At 38.1% G+C, this 23,738-nt stretch overlaps 1 protein-coding gene across 3 annotated transcripts in view; it reads left to right on the top strand.

The window, feature by feature from the left end:
- Nucleotides 1-23,738, top strand: part of LOC107097966 (protein bicaudal D homolog 1-like) — a 39,365-nt gene that overhangs the window by 5,766 nt on the left and 9,861 nt on the right. For all 3 annotated transcript variants that reach the window (XM_015395358.1, XM_015395359.1, XM_015395360.1), the window contains exons 2-4: nt 16,360-16,572; nt 21,268-21,420; nt 22,305-22,775. In XM_015395358.1, coding sequence (XP_015250844.1) covers nt 16,360-16,572; nt 21,268-21,420; nt 22,305-22,775 — 837 coding nt within the window. The remainder of the gene's footprint in view (nt 1-16,359; nt 16,573-21,267; nt 21,421-22,304; nt 22,776-23,738) is intronic.

Genomic DNA, 23,738 nt, shown 5'->3' with positions numbered 1-23,738 from the left:
AGCAAGGGGTCAGTGTGTGAATGACTGGATGCGGTTTTAAGGCTCCTTTTTCATTCCTTGGCCTGAAAAGTTGATATTTAAGTACAACTGTATTGTTAAAATTGATTGCTACATATAAGGAGGATTTCCTGTCTCTCAGCTGAGCTGTTAACTGTTTATGTGGATTCTGTATTTTTAATCTAAATCCCTATTAAAATAATTAACTCATTTGATTCATTACAATCACAATAATTGTAATTATTTTTGGGTCCAGTCTGGTTTGGGGGAGGGTGTGGTTTTTGAATGTGTATAAAGTTTTGAAAAATGGAATGCCTTTTGTAACCATGAAGACGATCTATTGTTTCTAGCTCTGACTTTTCAATAAAAAGATTTGGAAAAAAAATAATAATAAACTCAGCATTACAATTTTTTTGTTTTTATTCCTGTAATAATTAAGATGTTACATTATTTTAGCAGTAATTTAGAATATTTTTTAGGAAACAGCGTTAAACAGATACTTTGATTTTCAGCACAGATCTGATATGAGCCATATGAAGCAAGGCTCTTTGTTCTGATCTGTCGGCATTTGCACTGGGGGTATTTCTCCACCTCTGCTCCGACAGAGGAAGATTTTGCCTGCATGATATTCTGTCCCCAGTAAAAAAAAAAACAAAAAAAAAAACATAGTTCTTCTTATATTCCCGTCACAGACCTCTGTGTGAGGGAGAGAGCAGACCTGCCACTACAATAACCATCATTTCTCTGCTCCATGTTCTCTGGAGAGGTGCCTTATCAGGGGGAAGCAAACTGCAGATGGAAAAGGGAACAGCCTCTGGTGCTGAGAGGAATGAAAACATCTCTCAGCACTGCTTAACATTCTGGGAAGAGAGCCGTCATTATTTTTTTATTTAAGAATCCTGTCGAAACCTCCTTCAAAGTTCATCAGTGTATTTATTTACTTGACCTGTCTGCAGATATAATGGTACCATATTTGCTGAAATAGACAATATTCTTTCTAGTGCTATATAAACTACTGGTTTCCAGTACAAGAAATGCTACCCAATAAGACAGTTCAAACGGTCAATCTCAGCAGAGATCTGCAGGTCAGACACTGAAAAATATGTCCTTAATGGTCATCTGCTTATTTAAGACATAATACCTTCTGTTTTTATCCTCATCTATAAATGAAACAACTTTTGTGTTGTTGTTGTTGTTTGCTTGTTTTCTATATGAAATGCATTCTAGTCTAAACATGGTTAGTGAGATATTTGTGGATGCAGAAATTGGGTCAGTTTTTATTATATTAAATTATTGAATAAGATAGAATGTGGATAAATGATTTTTTTTCATTACAATCCTTAGAAAAACATCAGGGTCTGATTTTAAAGATAAAAGAATAAAGATTTCTAGTGCCTGATTGGTGCACTGAGAGTGTCAGAGTTCTCATAGAAGGCAGCCAGGTTTGCATGCCGGCTGCTGTGTTTGCATATTTTTTTTTTTTTTTGTCAAACTCTCTCTGGTTGAATATCCCAATCCAAATTCAAGCTGGTTAGAGATCTAGTTGTACTCAAATGGAAATGAAACACAAGGATCTATCTATTCTATTAGGATCCAATAGAAATAAAAATTAAAAGCAGGTTCTAGAAAAAAAAAATTTATTCCCACACTGTTTTTTATTCAGCCTGTAAACCAAATCAGTTTGCTGCCTGCAGGGCTCAAGTAAAGCAGCCCACTGAGGCTGGACTTGGACGCTGTCTTGTTCTGGAGAGTTTGCTCACTTTATACAGAGACACTTTCACTTCTCTTTGCTCATGTTTCTTTCTCTGCTCGGCTCAATCAAACTCATTCCTTGTAACTTTGTGTGCGTGTTTATTTTTGTGCCTTAAGCATCTATGAATAGCTGCCCAAGCAGTGACGGAGGCACTCAGTCCCCACGGCTCTGGCTTGTTAGTGCTGTTTCTGGGCAGATCTAACTCAGATAGGATGAAATAAGAGGCTAAAGGAAGGGGATGCCATCACAGCAGTATTTAGAGCTGGAGTAATGGCCCGGACAGTGTGTTAATATGAATTATCATCCATCCATCTTCTGTCACGCTTATCCCAAGTGGGGTTGCGAGGGGTGCTGGTGGCTAACTTCAGCTGTCTACAGGCAAGAGGCGGGGTACACCCTGGAGCGGTCAATATGAATGATCATTTAAGACATAATGATAAAACCTCTGTAGTTCTCTCTTGGCTTTATCTCCTACATAAAGTGTTTCATTTAGGTTCTCAAACAATTTGAGATCTGTCTTATGTGGGATGACCAGAATTACAAGATCTTGCATAAAATAGTGTAATATAAAAGTCCTGTTTTAGACAAATTTAACATTACCTGTCCTGTCCAAACAAAATGTCGCTGGTATGACTATTAAACAGTCAAATTAAGAAGAATCTGTCACCCTAAACTCACTTAGCAACATTTTTTCACTCACAAAGAGAAAATGTAAATCAGCCTTCCACCAGTGACAAAGACTCTATTTCAGGTGGGGCTTTTTTAGCTCCACCTCTTCTGCTTTCTACTTTGTTAATTGTGTCAGGGGTTAGAACGAGGGCGGTAAACATGGACAGACCAGAGGAGCTAAATCAATGCCTGTTGTGATGGTGTTTTTTTTTCCCCTCCTTTTTTCGCCTCTGCACCATCAGCTCACTGTCTCCTGTTACCCGCCTCCCCCTTTTCCTCTGTCCTCCCCTGCACTACCCCTTGGAGTAAAGTGGTAATTATCCATCGATTTCTGCCTCGCTTTGTGAAAATGTATCATGTCAGAACGAAGCGGCACTCTATTGTGTGTAGTGTAGCACATATTGTGCGAATCAGTGCATGCTGGTGCAAACATGGCTCACATAAGTGAGTGATTTCAATATGCATCAGAGGAAAAAGCGTAACTGCATCTATACTTCAAAAAGACGTAAATGTAGTTGGGTTTTAAATCACATCTGTGTGATTGAAATTATGAAAATTTTTGTTTTTGTTAAGAAGAGAGAGGAGGATGAAATCTAGGTTTGCAGTTTTGGCTATGTCAACCTGTGACGATAGCAACAGATTAGGCATGCAGCCCAGTCTGGTAATCAAAAGCCATCCAGCTTTGAAATATTACTTGGCTCTTTTTCTTTTTTTTGCTTGATATGAAACTGTGTGTCTCCTATGAAAGGAAGAGGGAATCAATCTGAAGACATTCTCTAGAGAGGGCTAAACCTGCACAGAATCGGTATTACAGAAAGCTATCTTTTGCTGCAGTGAAATACAGTAGGAGCAGGACACCCCTGCCTGCAGGATACTGTATTGATTAGTGGTCTACTTTAGCTGTGTGTGCTGCAAACTCTTAAAGCAAAGCAAAAATTCAGCCACTCTTCATTTGGGGAAAACTTTTCTATTCACAAAATAAAAAATCCTCCACTAACAAGCTGATATGCTTCTTCAGTTTTCATTTTCTCAAAACAGAAAATAACTCTGGAAACTGTAGTCAGTTTTGATATCCTTTTGCTCTGCTCTTTTCATTTCTTTTCATTTCGTTCCTGTTGTTTTAATGTCACACATTCAGAGGTGGTAGTGGGTAAGAATGAGTTCATCAGTCATTTCAGTCACAATTGTTCACAAACATGTAATCAGACATGGTGAGATGTACCAAGAGAGGACATTTGTGTGCAACTAAGGCTATTTTATATTAAAAAGTGTTGGTTGCACTAAATCCTCATTTTATATTTAACCAAGTTCTCTCTATTTGAAAAATACAAAAGCCATAAAGGCCTTCACAGTCTAGCTCTAATAGAAGGCTGCTACTTAATATCTATGAGCTACTGTGCCTAAGTTGAGAGCCTATAGTGCAGTATAAGAGCAAGCAACATGGAGTGTTATGTTGCATAGACAAATCGGACCATAACCAGAATCAGAAAATATTCTGGAATGGCTCTGATCCTTGATCATGTGTGGGAAACTCAAAGATCCAACATTTTAATAAAAAAAGAAAAACACTAACAATGCTTTCACTCCAACTTTTGGAAGGCTTTTTAGCACAACAGAATGCAGTTTCTGGAGCAGATCACGCCGTCCATTTCCTGCCATGGAGAATCATACCATGGTGCAGTTACAGCTGATAGGAACCGTTTATCTGAACCATGAAGTTGGCTTGCAATGCTTGGTCTGAGTGTTCCAAAAGCAAGAACAGAGGGTGTGATATAAGAATGGCACCTTTGAGTTGAAGAAGCTGTTGGCTCTTCGTACAGTACAGGCTGCAAGAGAGTGAGAGAGAAATTCACGATTTTTTAAGTATTTGTTCGGTTTTGTTTAACTGAGAGAGACCTTCAGCTTAAGGCCGCTAAATAAATTAAATCTTTCTGAGCTTTTAAACTTTGCCAGACTACTTATTTCATTTGGAAATATTGTAAAATCTTTTGTAGATCTCATATGCAACATTACATCAAATTTTTTTGTGAGGCATTAAAAACTTAGTTCTCTTTATATTTAGTTATGTTCAGTTAAACTAACCACAATAATTGCTCATGTAAGACGTTAAAATGTGTTTAAAAAAAACAATGTCAGTGATATGTGTCTGATAGCAATACTTAAAGGTATAGTGGAGGATGTTCTTTTTCCGGGTGGATGAAAATAAGTGGTCCTCCTAACTGTCAATCATTCTGTTGATATGTTTATGTAAGGCGGTCATACGTGCTCATCCCACTTATTTCTGAAGTGCTGTTCAGTTTTTCACAGCTACTGTACATAGAGGTTAAAACAAATATCTGAAAGAAGGTGCTCTGATTAGAAGAGGACTTTGTGCTAAAATGAATCGGTGAAGAAAATCACCACTGAATTTTGTGCTGGACCCCCCATTACTTTAGTGAATTTGGGAACTTCATGCAGGTTTGGATACTTGCTTCTTAAGGAACTGGGAGAACTTTCAAAGTTGCAGGCGGATTAAAAATTTAGGAAGGAGCTTCCCATTCATGCAGGAAAACAAGCCGAAACATCTTGAACTACATCTTAAAAAGTTAAGATCTAAATAGATCTAGATCTAAATGGAAATCTAGAGCAGAGCTTCTCTATTGTTGTCCACAAATGCTTTCTGTGTTATCTGACTGGGAATGAGCTGCTTTGTGAAAAGGTTTGATTCTAACTACTGACTCATTATAGCTAGATGCAAATACATGCCATAAGTTAGAACAGAATACAAGGGGGCACATTCAAGGAATTTTATTTCTGTTTTCCATCCCTCACTTATGAACAGTTCAAACAACAATGACGCCATTTAAAAGTAACCCATAAAGGGGATAAAAATGTGGGGGGTTTTCTACATAAAATCATATTAAGACACTTTAAGTTAGAGGTTGTGGTGTCAAATAAGTTGAAACTGCCTAATGGACATAAATACTTTTTAAGGGACTATAATCATTTAAAAATAAATACCAGCTGTCATTTGGGTGAATGATTGCTTGTTTTACATTAAGAACTGAGCTCATATCTGATCTGTTGCCCTGCACTCATTTCTTGCCTTTTTCTTTCCTTCCTTCATTTTTGCTTTCTTCCTTCCCTCCATCTGTCTAAATGCATTTATCCAGCTAGTGAGTGGTCTACGTTGTTTGTGCTTCTGCCTGACGGCGTTTAAATGAATGGCACCAAAAAGATTGCAGAAGTTGGCTTCAGGCTATGTATGTTTAGTGTGTGTTTGTGGGTGTCTGCCTGTGTCATGATGACACGGAAGGCACATACTTTCAGCGTGCAGAGGCTGTCCTCTCATTGGCTGATAGACTCAGACACGGCACTGCTTCCTGTCTACTGTTAAATCAATCACTTGAACAATGATATACATACCACAGTTGCAGTTATTATTTTACCGTTTGATTTATTTTGTTGTACATACATTCCCAGGAAACTAAATGAAATTTTCCCACCAACTGCTTGTCCTTTAAGTTGAATACGACATAAACACAAACCAGGGAAATATCCAAGCGTCTGGATGTGAAGCCAAGTTGAATAACTTGGAACAGCCCATAGCTTATCCACAGGCAGATGGTGCAGCTCAGCTTGTATTGTCCTCATTGTGTTATCTTACTGAAAGAGCTTTTAATATGAAACCTATTAGGTTTTTCCTTTCTTGTGTCAGCATAATAACACCTTGTCATCTGAGAGACAATAAGCATTAAAGCAATGGAAAGCATTTTATACCCCATTATTATCTGTGAACCCGTCATACAACCTCAGTGGTTTGGCTGCAAAGTAATGGAGCTTTCCTGCAGCTGAGGAAATTTAACTAAAGGATTTATATCATGCAGCACAGTGTGTCGGGTTGCTCTAAAATGATGCTATAAGCCGTAAACATCTCTGCTGGTTCAGGCTTGGACCTGACCTCATTCTGTATTTATTGATTATTTTTGATCAAATCTGACAAACTTAAGATGGACATAAATGGGTATTAAATCCTGATGATTTTCTGTGCTGCTGCAGCCCGTGCTGGCTGTGACTGCCCCGCTTTCCTCTTCTTGAGGCAACATGTGCTTGTGTTTTTATAGATGACAGATCTCTTGACTTGGCACTTTCTATCGTGCCTCGGAAGCTGATGGCGACATTTCAGCGTCCTTGTTAGAGGGCTAAATATGGCTCTGCGTCTCATCACACATGCATAATGAAAAATTGCCACCCACGCTGTGGTCATAACCAGAGATTGTTTAAAAAGTCATTATCTACATGTTGTTCTTGTGATATTTTTTACTGTAATAAAATATGAGAGTTTATTTGTTTGTTTTTTATAAACTTATAGAAGGTAGGCTACTACTGTCTAGTGTTTGGCTGCTGGGTCTGCAGCTACTGTATATGTAAAAAATTACAAGCTTTAAAACCATGCCCATGCTGCACGATTGTGTCAATTATTAAGGAACCCTATAGCAGACTTATTATTATTTGATTTGATTTTAGTTTCGATTTTTTATTTATTTGTGTAATTAATCACTGTCTTCCAGAGAAACAAGTCAGACATCAATATTTGAAAATAATAAAGAACTCAATATTTAATGGGCTACTCTAAAATGTTTTGATGGGTGTTGCTGATATATGCATTAAGTCACTTTGCGAAATTTAACCTTATGCTCATCAGTCTGATTAGTGTGGTGATTTTAAAAGAGCCTTTCATTGGAAGTGAAACTCAGGCCGTCTGTTTTTGTTGGTCCTAAGGAAAACATTGGAGAAAATACATTTCCAGTAAATTAGAAGCGGATGATTTTTTATACGGCTATCTTATAGAATGATGTTTAAAATTGGCCTTGTCCCTCAGTAAATAAACCTGTTCCTCTTCAAATAAAACAATATTTTATAAGTATGTTCTTAATCCTTTTAAAGCCTAAAAAAATATTTGCATGGATCATGATAAGTAGACATAAATGTTGCTATGAGCCAACTGCTGGTTGTACAGTAGAACAAACAGTGTGTGTTTATAAAATGCAGTCTGCAGATTTAGAATTTAAACACCAATACATCAGTCAGTGTTAATAAGGCTGATCACTGACATATCCATCACATTGGCAGTGCTGGGCGTTGCTGAATCCCTCCCCTCTGTTCCTTGTTTACTCATTGCTCACATGTTATATCATACCTCTATTTTAGGGTCTTGCTGCAGTAAATATACAGGTAAAAATCTTTCATTTCAAATTATTTAAATTCAAAAGTATTTTATTTATCTTTAAGGTATAAATGTTGTGACTCTTTTGGGTTTTATATGAGTTGTATATGTTAATAGCTTTTGGGAGGGATGATCCCTTTGTGTTGTTTAATTACCTTTACGCCAATACAATTTACTTTTTAATGTGTTTTTATTATATTATGTTTCTTTTGTGCATGTACAGCACTTTGAATTGTCTCGCTACGAATATTAGCTATATAAACTCACTTTGCATTTTCATTTGCCTTTAATAACAAACTGCCTTGCTGTGGGTCTGGAGAGGCCCTTGACTTACATTCTTTTGTTGTTTAACAATCTTTTGAAGAGGGTGCTAACAGTTGACTATAATTCATTATTAGCGTTGTCAAAAGTATCGATACTCAAAAAAGTATTGATACTGAAACGTTGTATCCGGATACAATACTCGTTTTTAAAAGTATCGATACTGTGCCACCACCAGTGGCACCTAAGCAGTCATTCATCTAAAGTGCAAAAAAAGAGGACAATGCACTTTCAGAACACTGTGTGATTGAATAATTCTGTGCACTTTTCAGTTTCACACTTTTTTTTTTGTAAGAGGTGCAGCTGCTGAGAGTTATTTTTGTTTCTTAACCGGTTTGGCTAGTGTCATTGTTATGTGTGCAAAGCATAGCCAAGTAAGGAAAACTTAATTTTAATTTTATAAATTTTTTATCAAGCTTGCTTAATATTGTGCACAGCATACAACCTCAAAATATTGTTCTTATTATTTGTTGTATTTATTTATTGTATTTTATTTATTAATTAAAATATTTCTGTAGAATTTTGGAGTCTTTGTTTTTATCCTTGTGGTATCAAAAATGGTATCGAGAATCGAATATTTTCCTTAGTATCGGTATCGAGTTGAAAAGTTTAGTATCGTGACAACCCTATTCATTATGGACAACATTAATTTCATGAACAATTCCACTTTATGAAATCCTCTCTGGAGGTTCTAGAGGAGTTTCTGGAACAGAGTTAGCCTTCTTTATCAGCTTGTTGAGCTTTTTAAAGTTATTTATGATGCTGCTATTCCAGCAAATGGTGGCAGAAGAGATCACATTCCCCACTTCAGACTTATAAAATAGAAAATAAGATCTTGCTACAAAAACTGAAGGACCTAAGCCTGAGTTACAGTCTGCTTTGTCCCTTCTTCTGCATAGCTTAACATTTGTATCTCCAGTCAAATCTATTGTTCAGTTATTTATACTCCTCCACTACCCTTTTAAATCTCTCCAAAAACAAACACCCTTTTATAAAAGAAGGAGGTATATAGTAAATCGCCTGTGCTTATATAGCACTTTTTCAAGTCAGAAAACCTTACCAAAGAAATTTACACTACATTCAGTCATTCACACACACACTGCTGATGGCAAGCTTAATGGTAGCCACAGCTGCCCTGGGGCTCCCTGAGAAAAGCAGGCCTGCCATACACTCGTACGCCAAGTACCACCATCAGTAGGCAAGGCAGATGAAGTGTCTTGTCCAAGGTCACAACAACACTGAAAGCCATAGCTGGGGGTTGAACCAACAACCCTCCGGTTGCAGGGCAAGTTCACCCATAAAGTAAATTAAGCTCCTCTCTCTGCATATTTTGTAGGGTAAACATTAAGAAAAGTGTCCTGGCTAGAAAGAAAGTGCTTTATCTTGTATCCTTTTTTCTGATTAAAATCAGTTTATCTTTTCACTAGCCAATGCAATATATATGGCCGTGCTTTAGAAACATTTGATTTACTAAAATGTAACACAGGCAACAAGACTATCAAGCAGGAGATACTGCTCTTAAATGAGGATACATGATACATATAGCAAGTTAGGATTTAGTTTTAGTTGAGTTTACTAGAGGCAGAAGAGTTTTGTTCTGTATTGTATTTCTTTCATTGTGTCATAGAAGTACACACTGAAAGTACAAACCTGAGTAAGACAATGTTTTATAAACTTTACAGAGTAAATAAGTGTCTCCTTAACATTTTGTCAGAGTTTTGTGGTTATTTTTGAGTTCGCCCACCTGTTGTTTTATATTTTTGTTAATTTTATCTCTGTTTAATTCAATGGTTTGGTTAGTTTCACGCAAATGCATTTAGATATTTTGTTTATTGAAGGTCAAGCAATCAAACAAATACAAAAAATCGATAATAAAAGTCAAGTTTTTGCCGTCCTCCTTAGCTCTGCTCTGGATATGCTAATGACAAGTTATCTGATTCCGTCCACTCATATCTGTATAAACACACACACTCCAACACACTCGGCAGCAGTGTAGGGGAGGGAGTGCTGACCTAGTGGTTAGAGCTAGGCGCTTGTACTCTGAGAAGGTTGTAAGTACCCAGTTCGATCCCCACAGCCTCCACTCTGGGTTCCTGAGCAAGAACTTTAACCCCAGACTGCTCCCTGAGTGCCACACAATGGCAGCCCACTGCTCCCCAAGGGGATGAGTCAAATGCAGAGATAAATTTCTCCATTGTGAGATCAATAAAGTTTAAGTTCAATTCAGATCTGCAGTTACGATTGCCTCTCTCCGTGGTTCTGAAATTCCTAATTGCTGGCTGGGAGGTCCACCAGGACTTGACCAACACTATTGCTGTGCATGACAGGAGAGTATCCTGCACTACTGTGATTACATTAGACTAATATTTTACTACACCTACAACTTTTACTGGAAAAAAAGGACAAATCCTGTTTTAATTAAATTAAATTCAGCTTGTTTATTATTTGCCAACTCAGAACATATTTAATCTCAATGCACTTTACAGAGACAATGCCATCAAACCCTACGGACAGACTGTTTATAAGTTTTTTTATCTAGAAACCTAGCTCATTCTATTGAATTATTGGCATTTAATTTGCTACTCCTTGATGACCATAAAGCGACAGTAGATATTTCTTGCATTATGTCATTGACTTCAAAATAATCCCTCACATCGAGCATTCATGCAGCGACAGTGGAGAGGAAAAGCACCCTTTTAACAGAAAGAAACATCCAGCAGAACCAGGATCAGTGTGAGCAGACTCTCAAAAGGAAAACAGAGTCTCTGATCTATAAATTGTTTCTACGTTAGAGCAAGTGATGGTAAACTAGCTTCAGATGAGCTTCAAGCCAGTTTCATTGTCAGAAGAATCAAAGAGAGCAAATACAGATGGTTGCAATTAGAGCACCTTGTGACACAAGGCAGCGAGCGTCAACACATCCGCAGCGACATCTGCTGGACTGGAAGTTGTATTCCACTTGGTTTGGCTGATGTGCGCCAACCATTAATGTATTTTATTTGTTCTTTTTTTTTTATAATCGATTCTTGCCTTCAAGAATCGATGCAGTAGATCACAAAAATTAGAATTGTGATGCATCGTCATGACGATTATTTTGCACACCCTTACTCATCTACAATTGAAGTTGCCTTTTTGATACCTCCCACCCGGAGGGTGCCATAACTAAACAGAGCACCAGACCAGATCTAGCTACTATGATAGGAAAAACAGAGATAACATAAAATATAATGCAACATTGGAGAAAAAAATAGAACTGTACTGATATAGATCTCTTTTATCAGGAAGTCCCCTAATTGTAGTTAATCCAAAATCCTCCTACTAGAGTTCTGATGAAAAAAACGAGATCATTAAAAAAAGAGAGATCATATTTCTCCTATCCTTGATTCTCTTCATTGGCTACCTAATAAATCCTACTCAATTATAAAGCCCTAAACAATCACGCCTTATGTTATATCAGAGATCTGATTGTTCCTTATGTTCCTAACAGAGCACTGTTCTCTCAATATGCAAGTTTATAAGTGACTCCTAGACTTTCTTAAAGTAGAATGGGAGGCAGATCATTTAGCTTTTAGGCTCCTGTCCTGCGGAAACAACTACAAGTTTTAGTCCATAAGTCTCATAATACCCCAATGGGCCTCGGCAGACGGCATCTTACACTGAGCCTGCTTCTGCTGGAGGTTTCTTCCTATCAAAAGGAAGTTTTTCCTCTTTGCTCTTACTAAATAATCTGTAGAGTAAATAACACAATGCAAGGAAGTATCTACTCTCATGACATGCTCAACTAGGAGGAGCGAATTCTGCAAAGTCAATAGCTAGTTGACAGTAAGAATGAGTATTTCCATAGACAGTCTCTTGTTTCCTTCATCTCTGCTGGACCATTGATGATGATGAAGATATTTCTTTTGGAGCTCAGGGAATTTACCACATTTAAACGTCCTTTATGCTAAATGCTGGTTTGATATTCTCATTTTCACTGTAGCCCCTTGCATTTTCACTAAGTCCTCTGGCCTTAAAAATCTAATCAAACCTGCTATGAATCCATTCATCGGAAATATTTCTGATAGGTAAACATTTTGATCCTGTTTTATATCAGATTTGGCCATCTCATAATGCTGTATGTGCAAAACAATTTCTTGTTTGAGGCATTATCTTAGAAAGTACATTATTTCACACCCTAAAGCCATCCCCTGACTCCCAATTATGGGATGCAACACAACAGGAGGGATTTCAGGGTTGTTCTCTCCTCCTGCCCCTCCTCCTCTTCCTTCTCTCACAAACAGCAGTGCTGTTTTTGCTCCTCCTGGTGTGGCCCCAGGGATGCATATCTTTAGCGCAAGATTCTATTGTCTGGAAACTAAAGCAGAAAAGGTAAAAGAAGCCCCAAGAATGAAGACATTAAATGTTTTTTGTTCAGAGAACTTAACTGAACTCCTATGAAAGACTCCATGATAATATCACCTTAGTAAAACGACTTTCTAGTAAAGATTCCCTGATTAAAGTTCTTTGGCCTATTTTCAGTCATGTTTTTTATTTTTTCGGGAGATGGGGGTGGATTTATTAATTGTCAATTTTGATTTCCCTTATACTAAAAATAGGCCATAACAACAGCTTTGAACTCCTTTTTTCTAGTCCTTCTGCCTTCAAAGTTACGCAGTTATCTATATGAGCTGAGGTGATTTGTCTGAGACAGTGTTTACCTTTAAAAAGGGGCTTTTTAGCATCTTACATTAGTGAATAGCAAGTCATTGGTCATGTTTTGTTTTGGAGAACGAAACACAGATACATAGGTGGCAGAATGTTGTTGGATAGATGTTTATTAAGGGAAGTAAACTTAGAAAAATCGAGAGCATAACATCAGAGTCAACCTTATTTGCCAGGAATGTGTACACCTGTAAGGAATATGATCTTAAGATTGCACAATGCGACATTAAAGAGAGAACAGTTGAAACTGACAAAGAATTGATGAATCACAACTGCATATAAAGAGGTGATGGATTAGGTGAAAACAGGTAAAAGACTGCTAACAAAACTCCAGCTAAGTAGACATAAAAGCAGAGTGTGAACTGGCTTAGATTAGTATAAAAAAACAACTGTGACAAAACAGAGTAGAAAAAACAATGAGAATCATTACATCTACGTGTAGTCCCTTCAGCTCTGAAAGCCAACATTTCCAGAAGTTAAAAACCTAAAACCATTATACAGACCAACTCTGTTATTCTCCAGCCAGGCTTCCTGTTATCTGCTGGAAGTCTTGCTCTCTTTCAATCTCTTAGTACCTGAATAAAGTGCAAACTTGGTTCAAAATATTGAAGAAAGTAAAATATCCTTTATAAAAGGTTATAGAGCTCAGAGCTTTGATCTCATTGTTTACTCCTCATTTACACTAAAAATAGAAAATGTGAGTCTTCTTAGCTTTTTAAGTGTGTTGAATCTCCGTAACTCTTATTGTTGCACAGTAATTGGTCTAAATATGTTAAATTTTGCAGTTTGTCTATAGTTGGTAAAAGTTTAAGGGACTTTCAGCCAAAAGTCGTCCAATTTTAGTTAATAAATTCTTGGTGGAACTGTACTCTCCACTGTTGTTTGACTGCAAAGAAGTACATTAACAAAGGGACTAATACCTTTACCATTATAGTCATGCACAATCAGTTCCAATCATGTCATTAGAGTCACATAAAAAACTACATGATGCAGCTTTTAGTGTTGGAAACTCATTGGTGAGCATCCGGAGCTTCTAAAGGCTGTGGCATGTCCATCATTACCATTCACTGTGATTTCTTTAAGTGGAGAAGAAGTGCATGTCATGAAAGAGGTCAGTTATAAAAACATCTGCTGTTCCTCGTTATGCTTCCTGTGCTTCTCTGGATGAGTGGCGCCTGATTCACTGTCTGGAACTGGGACACTGTGTCTCTCTATGTGGCTGTTAGGCGCCGGTTCTGCATGCCCCCCTTGTTTATTAACCTTTTCAGTGAAGAGGAAAATTTAGGTAGTTTGAATTCAAAATGAATGTTACCACAGATGTGTTTTTCTCCTTTTAAATAAAACAGTAAAAAAAGAAAAAAAGCTTGTCTGGATAAGTTAAAGCACATTACATTCCTTATTTTTGCTTCAGTGCTGCTTTATTATTGTGTCACTACTTACTGTGTTGGGGCAGCGACCATGCGAAGACTTCATTGTTTATTTGGCAACCTACCAGGAGCAACCCATTCAGGACCGAGAAACCCCCAAAACACTCCAGATTTTTCTTTTCTCACATTCCGGCCTCAGCTGCTTTGCTGCAAGGCTTGCCCACATGTCATTGGCAACTCATCTGAAGTGAGAAACCAGCTTGTTCTGTCACTCTATGCCTGGAATTAATCAGCTGTGGATTTTGTGTGTGTGTAGGTCCACACGCTCGTCCTTTATAATCAAGTCATTCACTACAACCCCCATGCTGCTCTCAGGAGAGCAAGAGAGGACAGCAGGGAGACTCGGTGGGAATCTGAAAGGAGAAATAATAGAGAAAAAACTGGAATAGAGTAAAAGTACTCCTAGTGATGAAAATAAATTAGCTATGGGTCTTTTTTGTGCATTACTATTTTTAATTATTTTAAAGCCTTGGGCAGGTTGTTTGTGCTTGAAGGTTGAAATGTTCTGCGTTTGCATGCTTTTCAGTACACTGGTTATTGCTCACTCAATTCATATGCCAGCTCTGACTGTAACTATTATTTTAAAGGCAAAACAAAACCTCCTGTTGAATTTAGAGGCTCTCTAGGGACATTAGTGTAAAGGCCTCTATTCTTCCCCAATTTGCCTGCACATAATGAGTTTCTGTTTTTAAACCACATGCTCTGATTGAACTGTTTTAGGAATTTACTGATGCAGGGTCTCAGTCCGATACTTCACTAAGATCTATGCCCTGAGATATTGAATAGTTTAACATTAGTACTGTGCAGCAAACTCAATGATAGGTCACATTCCAAATTCTATTCCAGCAGGATTTTTTTCAACTTAGCCTTTTGGTTTTAAGCTTTAAGAAAGTATCTAAAGACATTTTTTTCTAATATTAGCCATAGATAATGTGAGTAAATTCTAAAAAAAAAAAAAAATGTTTTAAGCTGAATTGAACTCCTATGGTCACACTCAGGCCTGTCGGCAAAGAAATGACCAAATAGAAATGATCTAACATCATGAAGTTGGCTAAAAAATGTCAAGAACCAGCACACCAAGAGCCTCCACACATTTTTTATTTCAGCTTCTTCCTGGTTTTTTTTATCCTCAGAGGTCTCCAGTCCATCCAAAGACAACAGACATAGAGGGCAAACATTCTGCCAGTTGGATTGAGTTTATTTTCCAATCAGATCGTATGGGTCCAATGAAGATCCATATTCTAACAGCAGAAAAACTAAAAACAAAAGGTCAACAAGAATTTACTATAAAGGTTTATAAGGGTAGATCTGCTCATCGTATGCACAAACATACAGGCCTTTTTTTAGCATCACTGCAGCAGAGTAAATAAATCCTTTGTTTTCATAGCGACTAAGATCTTCCTAAAAAAATGAAACAGAAAAATGATGTGGAAGGAAAAAAAAAAAGATGGACACAGGACTCATGTCTCATGGAAAATAATGGATACTTGTATCTCATAAATGATTCATAATGTAGAGAGAAGAGGATGTTTATCAGTAGGAGGGATTTATTTTTAATCTCTTCATACATTTTGTCCCAGTGATATGGCTCTGTTTATCCTGCAGGCCGTCTGATAAATCAGAAACCACGTCCTAAAGCCTTTAGTGTTTCTGACTATGAATTGTTCATAGTATTGTGTGGTTATTTAAGCACAAAAAATCCAGACAGAGCTGCATTGATCGATTGCATATCAGAGAGAACAAAGATCCATAATCTGCTGATGAGCTGAGAAAGTGAAGGAGGCCTCAGAATGTATATTGACCGACTAATAATGCTGCCTCATGGAAATCAAGGAGAAAACCATTTTCTTTTTATGAAATTCTGTCTACACCCATGAACCTTTTTGGGAAAATGGAACAGGTTTGCAGCTGTTGTTGTTCTTTTTACAGCTCTACCTCATCAAAGAGGCGTTACTTTGATTGGTCCTGTTTATTCTGTTGACATCTGCTTTGATTTCCTCAATCAAGCCTTGGCGCCTTCATCGTGACAAGTCAGCTTCCAGTGATGTGAAAACCTGTGTCAGGAAAATGGGAACACTGTGTCTATTGATCAGTGAAACATCAGCCCTCAGCAATGGCGCACCAGGTTGCTCGTGAGCAACGGCTCCTTCACAAGGGAGCGGCAGTTTTACCTGGAGACCAACTGGCAACCAGCTGCAAATCCATTCTGTGGTTCATTGTGTGCGACAGGACAGAATGGATGTCCCTATCCCTTCTCAACCTCTCTCCCTTCTCAACCTCTCCAGGCGTTTGGCCAGGCCTACAGCAATCAGCGCAAGGTTGCAGAGGATGGAGAGACCATTGAGGAGACGCTGCTGCAGGAGTCAGCCTCCAAGGAAGCCTACTACATGGGCCGACTGCTGGAGATGCAGACGGAGGTAACACTCAGCCGCTCGGTGGCATCTAATACCCAAGCGGAGAACGAGAGGCTCAACGCGCTGGTGCAGGAGCTGCGAGAGGTGAGTTTACATGATATCTAAAATCAAAACCAGGGCTGTAGTTTTTTATCTAAATGTAATATATTGTTAGTTTATTTCATTTTCTGCCTTAGGTCTGCTGGTATGTTTGGTACATTTTCTAAGTTACAGTATTTTGTAAATATCTGCTCAAATTATAAAATGTAAACTAACAATTCAATTTACTACACAGCTTTTAAAAAGTCTTAATAAATCTGATTTTTTTTGTTCAGGTGTTTTGGAACTGGAGCACATCTTAGATAAATAGCACACCTGACCCCAGAGGAGCCGAAAATCTGTTTTATGCTTTTCTTCTATAAAATCACCTGAAGCATCCAAATAAACATCCTTTATAGGCATTTAGCATAAGACATGAGACAACCCCTTTATTGGAAAATTATAATAATAGATAAACATCAAGGAAGATATTTGCAAATTAAATGTAACGTAAATTAAGTTTAACTTTCTGTAAACTGCATAAAATATTCTCTTACAGTATGTACTCAAACTTGAGTTTTTTATTGTTTTTCAACATTAGGTATTTAAAGTCTTATTATTTCTGTAATATAATAAAGCATTAAAGTAATGTGTTTTTTTTCTTTTGGTCTCTAGATACCAGTTCATTTACGGACCTTAGTGATTTATTTGCACCCTTTGATATGAGTTCATAACTATCATTGTATTTAGTAAATTAAAAAGGATAAAGACCTTTATTAATGTGGATCTATAGTTTTTTCTTAGTACAAAATTACACGGCACTATGAATTAGAAACTGTTAAAAGTATTTAAATATAACCTCACCTAGTACCGCAGATTCCAGCTAGTAATAATTTATTAGACAAAGATGAAGGCAAAATGGAAAGGTTTGCTATCAGCTAAGTACACCTCAAATAAGGCATACCTGTAATATATATTGCATGAAGTTTATGTACTTTAAGCCATTACAGTCTGGGGGCTGAGCTCCATCCAGCTATAATGCTTATATTGTTAAATAAATGACAGAGGTGTCTTCAATCAACACATTTCAGGAATATTTAGAAATGTAAGGAAGGTTGTTTAAAGTATTAAAAGTTTTTTTTTTTTTTTTTTTTATTCCTAGCAAATTATTATTTTCTTTGCCTAATGTTTTGATTGTAGCTGAATGTTAAAAACATTTTCCTTTTAAATATTTTCTATTTGTACCACAGCATAAACAAACTTTCTACCACCAGTAATTTAATTAACTAACTGGGTTAAAGGTTTGGGAAATGTCAAGGGGTCCCTTTCACAAAGACTTTAAATTTCCCTAACAGCAAAAAAGAAGGATTATGCTTGCATGTACCTCTGACTACAAGCATGTATGGCTGCAGGCATGGTTCCGGGAAGCTGAGGAGTTCAGCATGAGGTCAGACACTACGGCCACGACCCCATTGTGGGGGGCAAATCCGGTGCTAAGCTGGGGAATAAGTGAAATGCCCTGAGCTCGGCACATGTGCGGTAACAGAGCTAACTGGGCTGCTCCCATCACCCACCACACAGTCATTCACAAAATGGATCACTACTCGTTCTGATGAAAATACTCTGGGCTGTACTCTATTGCAGAGAGATAAAAACACAACAGTTGTTGAAATGAAAGTCTGCCACATAAAAGAGCTTGTTTGAAATTAATGACTAGTTCAGATGGCATGTTTTATTATCACACAGATTGGATTAGGTTTATTATTATGCAGAGCAAAATTCATAGAATTAAAAAAGCCCGATTTCGAAGGGAAATACACTTTAGAAAGAGTCAAGGTTACTCACTGAGGAAAAAATATTTCACACTATATTATAGTACATGTCCTGTGGTCTGATGAAAGCAAAACTATAGAGTCCCACAAGAAACATTACTACAATTAGAAAAAAGTGTTAGAAACTCATTTCTACTGTTAAGTACAGAGGTGGTAATATGCTAGAATGTAGCTGCTAGACTTCCTCACAAACAGACCTCAGTAAGTCCGCTTCGGACAGAACACCTCTGATGTCATCTCCCTTAGCACAGGCTCCCCTCAAGGCTCTGTCCTGAGCCACGACTGTGTCCCCAGGGTCACCACCTATCACATTATCACATTCTGCATCACACTGATAACACCAACCCAAAAGTAATACAGATTTGCACCATATATAAATGCTCTGAACTTCCATATCAATGTGTTTTTTGCACCATGTTTTTCTCTCCCACATGGTTTACATTTGTTCACTGCTGCACTTTATGGAATGGAAATGTCCATTTACCGGCTGAAAAGCTGTACTAAACAATATTTATTTTTGTATACACTCTGTTTATACAAAATTACAATAAAGTTGTCTAATTCTAAGTCTAAGAAGCTGCAATGTTTGGGCCCTGTTTCCCATCCAAATTGCCCGGTCAGCCCTTTAAAGAAGGGGGTACAAATCTGATGGAATCTGACAATAAACAAAAAATGGCTTTTAGCTTAAACAACACAGAAAGCATACAATTAAGGTGATATACATTTCTTCCATGTCATCTAAGTTCCTACTGTAGATGTCTTCTAAAAATCCTGTAGGAAGATTTAGAGAGAAGGAAAAAAAGAAGGCCACCCAAGACCCTGGGTGGTCTAGAGCAGAGGTCCTCAACCTTGATCCTCAGGGCCCACTGTCCAACATGTTTTAGGTGTTCTCCTGTCTTGACAGATCTGACTTAAATACCTTAAAACCCAATCATTTGATTCAGGTGTGGTGAAGCAGAGACACATCTAAAACATGCAGAACAGTGGGCCTTAAAGACCAGGGTTAAAACCTCTGGTCTAAAGCAGTGATCATAAACTCTAGTCTTGGATGGCTGGTATCCTGCACCTTTAAGATGTATCCTCTTTTCCTTTACACCTTAATCTAAAAGCTAAATAGGTACCGAGCTCTGTTATTAAGCTGACATTATAAACAGGTGTTTCAAATGTGCAGAGACATATCTTAAAGCTGCAGGGCACCAGCCATTGGGGATGAGAGTCCATACACAGGAATAACAAAGTCTATGTTTGTGATCTATAGAAACATACACATTATTATTGCTATAACGTGGTGCCAGACTTATTTATCAACCAGCCCGAAGTTCCTGGGGTGGGGAAAAAAGTGCCAAGGCATCAGGGATGGATGAGACCTGCCCCGAGTAGCTTTGGTCTCTGACTGGTCTGGGGGTTTCATGGTTGATTTGCTTCTTCAACATTGAGTTGCGAACAGGAACAGTGTCCATGGACTATTAGACTCATTCCCCTACTTAAGAAGGAGTACCAGGGGATGTGTTCCAACTATAGTCGGATCCAACTTCTCAGCCCCCCTGGGAAGGCCTACTGTATGCCAGGGTGCTGGAGAAGGGAGTCTGGCTGATTGTCGAAACTTGGCTTCAAGACGAGCAGTGGGATTTTGTCCTGGCCGTCAAACTCTGGACCAGCTCTACACCCTCTGCAGGGTGCTCGAGGGTTCATTGCAGGTGGCTCAACTGGTCCATGTGTTTTTTGGCCCTGGAGAAGGCATTCAACTATGTTTTATGGGGCCCTTTACTAAGGGCATTCAGGTTCCTGTACAAGCAAGGGGTTCGGCCTGCAATGTCAGCATTAGATTGGACTTGTTCCCAGTGCATTTTGGACTCCAGCAGGGCTGCCCTCTGTCAACAGTCCTGTTTATATTCTTTATGGACACAATTTCTAAGTGCAGACAAGGGCCTGAAGGGGTCTGGTTGGGGGGCCAGTGGATATTGTCCCTGCTCTTTGCTGAAGATACGTTTCTGCTGAAGATGTGTTTCTCTTGCCAATATCCAAAGAAAGTACTGTGGAGGTTCACAGCCAATTGTAAAGCAGCTGGGATCAGAATCCACTACAAATCTGAGGCCGTGGTTCAGTGTGGCTTGTCCCCCGTAGAGATAAAGTGAGGAGTTCGTCATCTGGGGAGGCTCAAAGTGAGATGAGGTGGTATGCACTTTGGATGTCTTTCTCTAGTGGTGATACAGGTATGTCCCACCATGAGGAGGCCCAGGGGACAGCCCAGGACACAGTAGAGGCACTATTTCTCTTATCTTAGCTTGCCCAGGAATAGCTCCTCTGCTCCTTTGGAGATTATTATGCTGATGTTAACCTTAACTTTTCTTCACTTTTACGAGAAACACACACAAATAAAAACATTATCAGGGTTTTTTCAGCATGTCTCAGCACTATAAATGTCTTCACTTCTCCTCAAATGGTCTTTGGGTCAGCATTTCTGCCAAACAGTATGAACAGTGGGCTGCAGGGGAGCTGCAGGGAGCTCTGCAGCAAAAACAGGGTACATCTGCTCACATATTCAGGAAATTCTTCATGATTTTGTTTTGTTACTTTCTATGAACTCTCTTCTGAAAACCTACATATTTTAGCAAAAATTAAGCTTTTTATTTATGCTTTTAATGTGTACTTACAGTTAATAGAAGCCAATACAGTTGATCAAATCACCAACTATTAAAATCAGAATATTTTTGATACTCAAACATCAACATGAAACCTGCACCAACACCAACTGGTCTGTAAATATTTCAGCATGGTAAAAGATGTTTTCAGGGCAGACCCAGTTGTAAGTATTTCTTCAATAACCAATGGTCAGGTGGTAGGACTATTGAATATTAAATTGTGTCGTTTGTGTCTCCTTGTGTTTCCTGTCCCACCCCCTGGTGCTCCGGTTTCATCCTTTCTTCAGAGTAATGAGATGCTGGAACTACAGCGGAGCAGGATGAGGGAAGAGATCAAGGAGTACAAGTTCAGAGAGACCAGGCTGCTTCAGGACTACACCGAGCTGGAGGAGGAGAACATAACCCTGCAGAAACTGGTTTCCACACTCAAGCAGAGCCAGGTTACAAAGATGATCATCAACACTTTATTCTCTTATTGGGTTAGAGTTTGCACGTCATTATGGTGTTACTTTTCACCCACTCATGACATGTGTGCGATCTCACTTTACCCGTCACAAGGAAATTCAATCCCTAAATGATTTGTCATCAGTTTCAAAAAGAAATGCCGTCCTTTGTTGCACTTAAGCGTATAAATGAGTCACACTTCTAAATGGGCCTTTATGATGTTCCATGGGGCAGTTTCTGATTGAGATAAAACAAACTTTGTTACAAATTTAATCACCTTTAGTGAATTGCATGATTTATACTGAAGCCAAGTGGTTTATGCAATCCGGGGCCAATACAACATAAAATTCTTTCATTCAAAATCGTCCACCCATCGATCCATCCAATAGTCCATCCTTTCATTTTTTTTTTATCATCCATCCATCAGTTTATTAATCATCCATCCATCCATCCATCCATCCATCCATCCATCCATCCATCCATCCATCCATCCATCCATCCATCCATCCATCCATCCATCCAACTATTCACTCATCCAAAAATTAATCCATCTGTTTGTTTATTCATCATCCATTCATCCATTAGTTTATTTGTCATTCATCCACTCTTCTATAAATCCATCCAAGCATGTGACTCAATTTTATATAAATGTTGTAGAAATAATTTTCTTAAATTCCTTATGACGTTAAGTAATTATGCCTTTGGAGAATTTATGAAATTAGAGTCTAGGTATCCTGAGATATGGACATGAAAAGGATCGTTGGTGTTTATTTGTGGTAAAAATTATCCACTTTTATTTTTGTATTTGTAAACTGGAGCTAGTGGTTAATAATCAATGCAGATAGGTAAATAAAATGTGTCCCCTTTTTCCCGCCCACAGGTGGAGTATGAGGGGCTGAAACATGAAATCAAAGTGCTGGAGGAGGAGACTGTTCTTCTCAACAGCCAGCTGGAAGATGCGTTGCGTCTAAAGGAAATCTCTGAGGGACAGCTGGAGGAAGCCCTAGATGCCCTCAAGACTGAACGCGAGCAGAAGAACAATCTGCGGAAGGAACTCGCCCACCACATCAGCCTGAGTGACAGCGTTTATGGAGCAGGAGCGCATCTCGCTCTCACTGTCACTGGTGTTGAGGGTCTAAAATTCACGGAGGAGACCGGCGGAACAACTGTTCCTAACGGCAGTGCCATCCCTGCTGCTAATGGCAACATGGAGGACAGCAATCGTTGCAACGGCCACCTTCACCATGGAACAGGGTTAGCTAAAACAAGGAAGGGAGACGGCCTTGTCCCGGACCTGTTCAGTGAGCTTAACCTATCTGAGATGCAGAAGCTCAAGCAGCAGCTGCTGCAGGTGGGTCATGTGTGTTTCAAGTAGGGCTGCAACTAACAACTATCTTGCACATTGATTAATCTGTTGATTGTTTTTTGGTTACAGATTTTTTTATCCTAAATGCAAGATGTTTAGACATTTTTTTTACCATTTAGTATAATTACTCCTCAAAGTTAAGAATTAAACATTTACTAAATTAGTGGACAATTATTTCAATAACCAAATAATTATGATTATTCTGATTAATTGTTTCAGCCCTAGTTTAAAGTGACATCTAAAGACAGAGGTAAATAAATCAGCATCAAACAGCAGATTAGAGGACAAATATAATGACGGTCTCAAGCATTATATTTCAGTTTTTAAAATCTGAAAGCTTTGCTCATTTTCTGAAAGTTTATAAGGAAAGGATCAAATTAAAAGGCAGGGACACTATTATAACATAGAATAAAACACTTTGATTAAGAAACTACAACAGACTTTACATACAGAGTGATTTATATTAAAATCCATGAACACCAGAGTTTAGGTTATGATGCACTCTACCAGCTCTGATACGAGAAAAACGTTAATATTTGATTTGTCAGATTTTTTTATTGACATCATGCTTGAGTTCCTACATTAGACTATCATTAATGTCATATAAACGTATTACTCTACATTTACCACAAATACCATTAGCTGAGATCCTGTTGGAGTCTGGGAATTAGATTTCTCTCTGTAATAGTGGGAATATCTTCCATTGCTGACATTATTTCTCTGTAATCATTTTTTATGTTTTTCTCTGGAGTAATCCGAGGAAGCTTTCAACAGTAGGATTAAATGTTCAGGAAGTAAAATCTGTTATCCATTTTTATGTCATGCATATAAAATACATATAATGTTTATACATAAAACAGGCTTTTAAGTCCTTTTATTTCAACTAAATTATTTCAAATTAAAGTAAAATTACCCATTTTTTCAAAAAATATGATATATATATATATC

This window comes from Cyprinodon variegatus, unplaced genomic scaffold (assembly GCF_000732505.1).
Source record: "Cyprinodon variegatus isolate N-32 unplaced genomic scaffold, C_variegatus-1.0 Scaffold737, whole genome shotgun sequence".
Lineage (NCBI taxonomy): Eukaryota > Metazoa > Chordata > Actinopteri > Cyprinodontiformes > Cyprinodontidae > Cyprinodon > Cyprinodon variegatus.
The sequence above is the reverse complement of the archived record's forward strand: the minus strand, read 5'-3'. Positions and strand labels throughout refer to the sequence as shown.